Source organism: Sinocyclocheilus grahami, unplaced genomic scaffold, assembly GCF_001515645.1.
Source record: "Sinocyclocheilus grahami isolate Dianchi unplaced genomic scaffold, SAMN03320097.WGS_v1.1 scaffold723.1, whole genome shotgun sequence".
Lineage (NCBI taxonomy): Eukaryota > Metazoa > Chordata > Actinopteri > Cypriniformes > Cyprinidae > Sinocyclocheilus > Sinocyclocheilus grahami.
In genome coordinates this window covers 519,187-528,438 of record NW_015505902.1, presented here as the reverse complement: position 1 = coordinate 528,438, position 9,252 = coordinate 519,187, and the positions used below count along the sequence as shown (strand labels likewise).

Genomic DNA, 9,252 nt, shown 5'->3' with positions numbered 1-9,252 from the left:
AAAAAACAACGATAATTTTGTCCCATACAATGTATTTTTGGCTATTTCTACAAATATACCTGTGCTACTTAAGACTGGTTTTGTGCTCCAGGGTCATAAGCGTGTTAAACGATGATAGAAATTTCCTTTTTAGATAAACTATGCATTTAAATAGCACTGTATGGAAAGTATATTATATATTATATAAATATAAAATGAAATTTAAATGAGGTCTAGATGATGGTCAGTTTTTTCTTCTGTCCCTGAAATGGCACACAATTTAATTCCCAATCGCTTGCGTGCCAACATCATCAGCTGTTGTTAGGACAATATCTGCAAACCGTTATTTATTTATTCATCACTGGGGTGTGTCAGAGTTCCAACCCTTGTTGTGAGATATTTATCCTCACTGAGACCATGCGGATAACAAGGTTTACCAAATAACAAGGTACTGCATGCATTATTGATGCTGCCCTCCATGAGACTGTTTGGAATAATAAGCGCTATTTCCCGGCCCCTCATTACCGGCTGTTTTTAAAGGATGTGTTTGGTCACCATGGACACCACTCTTACATTCTATGCTTAGCAATCTTCGCTCTCTCCCTCCTTCTCTCTCCCCACTTCTTGCCATTGAAATTCAGGGCATGTGGGGTACTCGCTGTTTTTAATTTTCATTTCATCATAGGCGCTTTAAGACTGTTGCCAGCATTTACTTGCAGTTTTCCTGCAGACCTCTCCACTACACCCTCTGACAGAACAGATGCTGCAATTAATCAAAGAGTGAGAGTGTGGGCTTCTCTGTGACACAAAACCCGACTCGAGAGCCAATCACTGCAGCCTCTCTCATACAAATTGCACAAGCATTCTCAAAATTAACTAATTGGGTACAAAATACAGATTGAGAATTCTATTAATGTGGAACAAGATATGCGCATGCACAGATTCCTTCCCTTCTGTTGCGTTCGGGCTTCTCTGTCTGGCGTAACGTGTAAGACACCAGCGCCGCTCAGCAGATAAAGGCGTTCCACTGTCCTCACGTGCTTATTGTGCATTTATGATAATTAGCCTTTTGCAAATCCTACCTTCCCCCAGAAATATTTGTGTCTGGGGGCTCAGGGGTCATTTATAAAATGTAAAACACCATGGAAAAGGAGATCGCTGTGAACAGGCATGAAGGAAAACATAAACAGAACATATTTGAAGAAATAAATAAATAAAAATACAACTGTATATCCCAAATCAACAGAATATTTTAAGTACTGATGTCTTTATTTTAAATCTTTCATAACTAACAAGGACACATTGAGGAAATATTTTATACAAAAGTATGGCTAATATAATCTTTCAAATGAATCAGTTCCTTGAAATAAATATTTTTGATTATTTTAATTGCAAACAGAGAGACACAGAGAAATATAATACAAAATTATGGCTAGTATCATATTGAAGATGATGGAATGCCTCTTTTTATTGTGAGTTTTTTTTTTTGGATGGCAAAAATAAAACTTAATCAATGACATTTATGACGTTTAAAAACAGGTGGAGTTTTCAACTGACATGAACTATTTATTTTACTGTCAGGTTTTTAAAAGCAATTAATTTTGAAATGTAAGCAAAAATACAAACAAATGATTTGTTGCTACTGTAACTCATAAAAAAAGTAGAAAAGAGCACAATGAGATAAAGCAGGTGACAGGTCAGCTTGCCAACTTCTGCATTTAAAGCCTCACATATTAAAACTTTACAACAAGAGGTATGAAAAATGTACAACTTCATTTTCTTTTATCTTACCACTGATTATTTTACAGCTGGCACAAAATACTTCCATGTCCTGTCTATGATAGTAAAAAAAAAAAACATCTGATAAGACTCCCATTTAACGGCCCTTGTTGTGAAATGTAGGGTATTATGAAATAAAAATACCCCAATCAGTAAACCAACAGCCTAAATTCAGTAAGTTAGCTTCCCCCCCCCCCCCATAACATAAGTTTTCATTACACAAAAGAATAAACAGAAACATAACTTATTCAATAAAACTTCGGAGGTAAAGATAATTACAGAGAAGAAGTTTTTTTGGAGTGCTGTTACTACATATGTTGGAGTGAATGCGCTTTTGATGGTTTTGGCCAGAGAAGAACTCCAAAAAAGTTCTCTCCTCTTTCCTAAGAACACATAAAGCAGGTCACAGAAGGTGTTTGGAGACGTGATGACTGAAATGATCTATGGAAGCGTGTCAAATAGTCCAGCAAAACGCCAAGTGTTTTACATCTTTTGAAAATGTCCTGTTTGATAACACGGCATGAGATGTGTCAAACACCACTTGGTTCTAAAAGCAGGATGATTTGATTGAGAGCTTCCCAACAGTGACTGTTAAACAGTTTCATCCGTGGGAACGCCAAGAAGGATGATGGAAAAGGGAAGAAGAGAGGGTAGACTTGTCGATACACTGGCCAGACAGTGCAAGAGCCATACAGCATGTCTCTGATGACCAGTTTAGTAGCAGTTCAGTTAATCTCTTTTGCGAAACAGTGCCTTCTTTAGAAATTCCCCGTCCACAGAAATCCGGTCTTCTATTTTGTCTGGTGGTGAAAGCCAATCCAACCTTATAAATAAAGCTGTTAAATAAAACCGTCAGGTGTTTCTGTGATCGTCTCTGAACGTTCTTCCCACGCCATCATGCTCTGACAGAGTTTAAACTCCACAACAGAGAGAGAGAGAGAGAAACCAAATGAACTAAATACACATACAAATGACTACTGGGCACTCAAGTCTATCAACAGACCTCCCGGTAGCTCAGCCTATCTTATAGACAAAAAATCCAGCTAAGACGGTTCGTCCTTTTAACACATATCTTATATCCATCTAGAACAAAGGACAGTTCTTTGTAAAACATTCATATTTCTTACACACTTCTTAAGTGCAACTTAAAAAAAGCAACCTTGTAACGATGCTTTTCAATGACAACTTCCCTCTGGCTTTCTTGTGGAGTCGCAACTGCGGGTCCGAGGGCTTTTGGTTCAGTAGATGCTCACTTGCGACAGGACCTGCGCGTGAGCCTGTACCTGTGAGGGGTGAGGCTGGGACGCAGGAGGGGGCGGTGGGCTGCCGAGAGAGGCCGAGTGTGGCGTGCCGGGCGAGTGCTGCACGGGCGAACACTGCGACTGCGGGAGATGCTGCTGCATTTGATGCTGCTGCATCTGCTGCATGTGCTGCATGTGCTGCATTTGCATTTGCTGCTGCTGCTGCTGCTGCTGCATCTGTTGGTGCTGCTGCTGCATGTGGTGCTGCTGAAGCTGCTGCTGCAGGTGATGCTGGAAATGCTGCTGCTGCATTTGCTGCTGAATCTGCTGGTGGTGCATTTGCTGCTGCTGCATTTGATGGTGCTGCAAGTGCTGCTGCATGGAAGCGTGCCGGGGCTGCATTGGCGGACTCAATTGCGACGACATGCCTGACTGCGGACCGCCCGCTCCCATCTGCCCCAGCAGCTGCGACTGAACGCCGCCGGCCGTCATGTTCTGATGAGCTACCGTGACCGAGGTGACAATCTGGCTGCTGCCGACACGCATTTGCAGAGGTTTTGGGGCGATGGCTCGAGGCAGGGCCTGCTGGAGTGCCAGTGCTGCGGCAGACATCGAGGGGTGCTGGGATAGAGGGGAAGGCAGCACGAGTTCTGGCGACAAGCTGGTGGAGGCGAGGGTCTGTTGCACCGAGCGGATCGTCTGGGCCTCCGCTGACTCTGCGGCAGCCTGAGACAGAAATAGCGAGTGGTCAAATGAATTCTAGTACTCAACAGATTCTTTCTTATGCAGTGCCCTCTCCTTTATTAGTGCTGATCTGGTGACTGACTCGACAGAAAAACTGTTCAGAGAAAATTGCTGTTGTCTTACATTCTGTGATCTAAAGAACTTGCCAAGAGGGGAATTTATATTATTTAGTAGCCTAGTAGAAAAGATCTGAAATAAGTCTTGCACACTGAAAATAACAAACTTTGTGATTCAGAATTTCTGAAAAAAAAAAAAGCTTAATAAATGGCTCGAGGCAGGGCCTGCTGGAGTGCCAGTGCTGCGGCAGACATCGAGGGGTGCTGGGATAGAGGGGAAGGCAGCACGAGTTCTGGCGACAAGCTGGTGGAGGCGAGGGTCTGTTGCACCGAGCGGATCGTCTGGGCCTCCGCTGACTCTGCGGCAGCCTGAGACAGAAATAGCGAGTGGTCAAATGAATTCTAGTACTCAACAGATTCTTTCTTATGCAGTGCCCTCTCCTTTATTAGTGCTGATCTGGTGACTGACTCGACAGAAAAACTGTTCAGAGAAAATTGCTGTTGTCTTACATTCTGTGATCTAAAGAACTTGCCAAGAGGGGAATTTATATTATTTAGTAGCCTAGTAGAAAAGATCTGAAATAAGTCTTCCACACTGAAAATAACAAACTTTGTGATTCAGAATTTCTGAAAAAAAAAAAAAGCTTAATAAATTTACTCAATGCAATGTGATGCTGGTGTAATAAATGTAGCATAAATCTCTAGTATCTGAGTTGCTTGGACTTTAACATACAGTACCGCTAAACTGTCTGTAAAACGATCTTAATTTTTTACAAGAAGCAACAAATATGCAAATGCTCCCGACTGCCTGGCTGATACAGCGAGATAATGAGGCATGATGAATCATAAGAATATCTCATTCTAATTCATGCTGTATTTAAAGGGTTAGTTCACACAACAATTTAAATTAGCTTGTGTTTTACTTACCCTCGAAGCATCCTAGGTGTATATGACTTTCTTCTTTCAGACGAATCCAGTCAGAGTTATATTAAAAATTGTCTTTGATCTTTCAAGCTGTTTAATGGCACTCAGCGGGTGTTGCAGTTGAACAGTCCTTAAGTCGTCAAATAAAGCTTGCACATTCATAAACGTGCCGCAGACGGCTCCGAGGGGTAAATAAAGGCCTCCTGTAGCGAATCCATGAGTTTTTGTAAGAAAAATATCCATATTTCAAACGTAATAAACACTTTTCTCTCACTTCCGCTGACTGTCATCCACTGAAGCAGTTCCGGTGGATGACGTAAGACGCACGACATTGCGTGATTAGTGACGAATGCGGAGATAGAACAAAACAAAACGCCGGTCACGAATTAGAAGTACAAACCGAAGATTTGCAAAGAAAAATGTCGGAGGATTTTGATATAAACCAAGAGGAGACTGGTTTTCCTTTGCTAAAGTTCCGGCCTTCCACCGGAACGGATCCGTGTATGATAGATAACGGAAGTGAGAGAAAAGCTTGAAAGATCAAAGACCATTTTTAATATAACTCTGACTGGATTCGTCTGAAAGAAGAAAGTCATATACACCTAGGATGCTTCGAGGGTAAGTAAAACACAAGCAAATTTTCATTTTTGGGTGAACTAACCCTTTAATGCTATTTTTACACCTCTAGTGTGATGGAACAAACACATTCACAGTCACATTTAAGTATGCAAGAGAATTTTGTGTATGGAAAATCCTACTTTAAAATCCTTTCCAGCAGTTTTTTAGAAGTTCAGTTTGAGAAGATCAGTGAATGTTAACTAATGCACAAAGAAATAAACACTTCTCTTAGTTACAGAAGAACTGCTGTTTTCAATTGCCTTTCAGCTGTCAGTTCTACATTCGGTGCATACATTGAAACGTTTAGAAGGTCTCATCACGTTTGTGTAGAAGGTCTCATCTTTTAAAAGTGATTAAAGACTTAAGGTGAAAGCGATCAAACCTGAAATTTAGCTGAACTATTATTAGGATACAGGTAAATAGAAATATATTAGAAAACATGATGAATGGCAAAAAAATTAAGACAACACAGTAAGAGGTAGTCAGAATGGAGTAAAAAAAAACTGACAGACGGAGAGCTGTTTAAACAGAAAACATCTTCACCTTTGACACAAGGCTAGCGCGGTACACTGCGAGAGCTTTCAGGTACTCTTTCTTTGCTGCTTCTGTTTTGCTTTTGTAAACCTGTGGAGAACAGAATACGTGAGGTGTGATAAACAGATAATTAGCAGAACATTGACTGGCAAGCATGCTCTTCACAACAGGGAGAGCCTGCAGGCTTTATCTCAGCCGGTAATAAAAACTAAAGAAGGGTGAAAATATCAAGCACTCTGTTAAAACACCTGACAAAAATCATTCTGTGCAAAAATGAGAGTAGAAATTAAGAACATTTGTTATACTAGCTAGAGCGAGAAGACTCCAGAACAGACAGCTCCATTTACAGAACTTTACAGATGGTGTTCTTTGTGAGGTTAAAAATATATTTTGTTATTACACAGGATTGCCGTTTGATACCTGCTTCTGCTCCTCTCCCAATCCATCCCACATTGAAGCTACTATCTTGGACACCTCTCCGAACGTGGCGTTAGGGTTCTGGCCTTTAATGGCCGCCTGGGTGTCTCTGAAGAACAGGGCGTATGCAGACACTGGCTTCTGAGGCTCATTGGGATCCTTCTTCTTCTTTTTCTTGGGTGTCTTAGGCTTCTTACCTGCGTCAGGGGCGGGACGCTTTTCACCAATCACCTGATGGAGAGAAGGCAGCTTGTTATAAAATCTCACTAATTGGACGTTGATTTAATTCTCAATTAAATGTTATGATGAAAACACTGCACAAAACATTATGTGGATTAAATGGCACTCACCCTGTTTCCTTCCTCTTGATCATCTTCATTAATAGAGCTGGAGGGAGAGGGTGTGGCTGATTTGCTGGCGGGTGGGGATGGGGATGTGTGAGCAATGTTTGATCTGGTCATATTCAGCCCCAGCTGTGTGTTGATCTGGGACTGGTTGATGGTGGTAAGCTGGTTTTGTGACATCATGCCATTGGGGTTATGCATGCTAATGATGGAGCGCATCACCATGGTGGGGTTTGGAGGGTACTGACGGAGATGGGTCTGCCCGACAGCCTGCAGAGCAAACAGACAACAAATACATATTCAGATGTACAAGGATGCATTAAATTGATTGTTACAAAACAATATTACAAAAGATATGTTTTTTTTTTCAAATAAATGCTGTTCTGCAGCACAATTGTTACCATGCTGAGCACCAAATCAGCAAATTAGAATGATTTCTGAAGGATCATGTGACACTGAAGACTAAAGTAATGGCTGCTGAAAATTCAGCTTTCCATCACAGGAATAAATTACATTTTAAAATATATTCAAATAGAAAACACTTATATTCAATTGTAATAATATTTCACCTTATTTCATTTTTTCCCCTGCATTTTCAATCAAATAATTATAGCCTTATTTCAAAAACTATATTTTAGTGTTAGACAGATTGTGTGTTTTATATGTATATATACAGAGTTCTGGCATGAAACTCTAGATGGCGCAGTCCAATAGGTTTAACTCAATTTGACCTAATGACATCATTATCACATGGCACAGCTGATTGGTTCTCTCCTGTATCGGTAGCCAATGAGCTCGCTGCTCAACATTCAAATATATGACTAGTGTTTGCTGTAACCGTTTGCAGCGTGCTTCAGAAACCCTCCACCTTCCCCAGCTCCACCTGTATAGATCTGCTACGAGGTGATTCATGTATGCTATATGGGGGTTATTTCATGTATGTTATATATGCTCATAGCAGTATGTTGTGGATGTATTGGCAGTAGCAAGTCTCGGCAGCAGCAGCGTAGCAGATCTATTCCGTCAAGACCAAATACATTAACATTGTCATGTACATTACCACGCCATGAGTCATGAGAGAATTTTTTTTTTCAGACAAAATAGTACAGAACTTAATATTGGCCATTTATCAGTTATTGGCCATAACAAAAAATTATTATCAACTTATTTGTATTAGTCAGAGTTTAAGTATATTTGCAGTTAGAGGAAAATAAAATGAACTGAAATAAATGTATTGGGGGTGTTTGGAGGTGGGGTACGCAGGAACCTGATGTGTTTTGCATTGACTGAACAGTCTCCAAAAGCAACCAGATTACAGAGCAAGAATGAACAGCTAGAGAAAACCAAGAGTTCATTTGATCTCCTTTGTTCATTTTTCATTCTACATCAACTCTCTCTCTCTTTCTCTCTCTCCATCTGGTATTCAGAGACTCAAACTCAATATCTGTATGTGTCAACACATCATAAAGCTGTGCACCTGGCCTTATTGGCCAGACCTGCTGAACCCTCTCCCCTAGTACAATATTCTAACACCTTCCCTCACACACAGATTACATTTTCTCTGTATTAATTCCCTGGGTACACACAGCTTCATACCGAATCCGTGCCTTATCAAAAAACACAATCTACAAAACAATATCTGTTTTCAACATCTGTTAGGCTGATGTTGGAAATTTTGCACTATTTTTTTTAAAAATAAACATACTGTAAAAAAAATTAAGCAAGTAAACTAGTTGGATAAATGGATAAATAAAAGTGTGTGGTCTCGTACTGTATCGCGTACCTTGTCAGTGTCGTGCACTTTGCTTGGCCATTTGGTGTGATAAACAGGAAAGTGTGTTCAAGCTCCAGCAAAACAGTGTAAAGAAATACTCTTTGTGAGAAGCAGTCAATCAGCAGAAGTTAAAAGCAGCTTGTAAGTGTATTTATTTCTTGTCTCAGTGTTTAGCGCAGTTGTCGTTGCTAGGAAACGCTTGTTTTGTTTACTGTGGAGACGTGCTGAAATCGCGTTTGGTCTCATACTGTATCGCGTACCTTGTCAGTGTCATGCGCTTTGCTTGGCCATTTGGTGTGATAAACAGGAACGTGTGTCCAGCTGAATTTAATTTGAGTTTTGTTAGACGAATATAAAAAGCTTAGTACACCGCGGCTGCCCTAGTGTAAAGCTCTCATCATGTGAAGACCGAAGAGTGTAAAGACCATTGACTCTACCGTTCGACTCCACCGAGCAGGGACACCGACAAGACACATAAGTATCACTTCTGAATCATTCTCTTTCCTACTACTTGTTCCTCTTCTGTTTTCAGTTATTATAACCAATTCTTACTATGTTTCCAGATCCCTACTATCACTACCACTCGCAAACCATGCATCACACACTGTAGGCAGCGCAATCCTAACAACCTGCGCACTTTGCCTATGTCTACTAATACACTATTTTCTTTTTCTATTGGTCTCTGGAATTGCCAGTCTGCTGTAAACAAAGCAGATTTTATTACTTCTATTACAAGTCATTCAAGACTAAACCTCATGGCCCTGACAGAGACGTGGATCAAACCAGAGGACAATGCTACACCTGCAGCACTCTCAAATAATTTATCTTTTTCCCACTCCCCC

General features: G+C 40.7%; 1 protein-coding gene across 1 annotated transcript in view; it reads right to left on the bottom strand.

The window, feature by feature from the left end:
- Positions 1-1,456: 1,456 nt before the first annotated feature.
- The window catches only part of LOC107560391 (TOX high mobility group box family member 3-like), an 85,991-nt gene continuing 78,195 nt past the window's right edge, over positions 1,457-9,252 (bottom strand). The window contains exons 5-8 of the mRNA XM_016244555.1: positions 6,643-6,906; positions 6,296-6,523; positions 5,885-5,965; positions 1,457-3,725 (exon numbers count right to left, since the gene is read on the bottom strand). Of these exons, the coding sequence (XP_016100041.1) occupies positions 2,997-3,725; positions 5,885-5,965; positions 6,296-6,523; positions 6,643-6,906 (1,302 nt within the window). The 3' untranslated portion in view covers positions 1,457-2,996. The remainder of the gene's footprint in view (positions 3,726-5,884; positions 5,966-6,295; positions 6,524-6,642; positions 6,907-9,252) is intronic.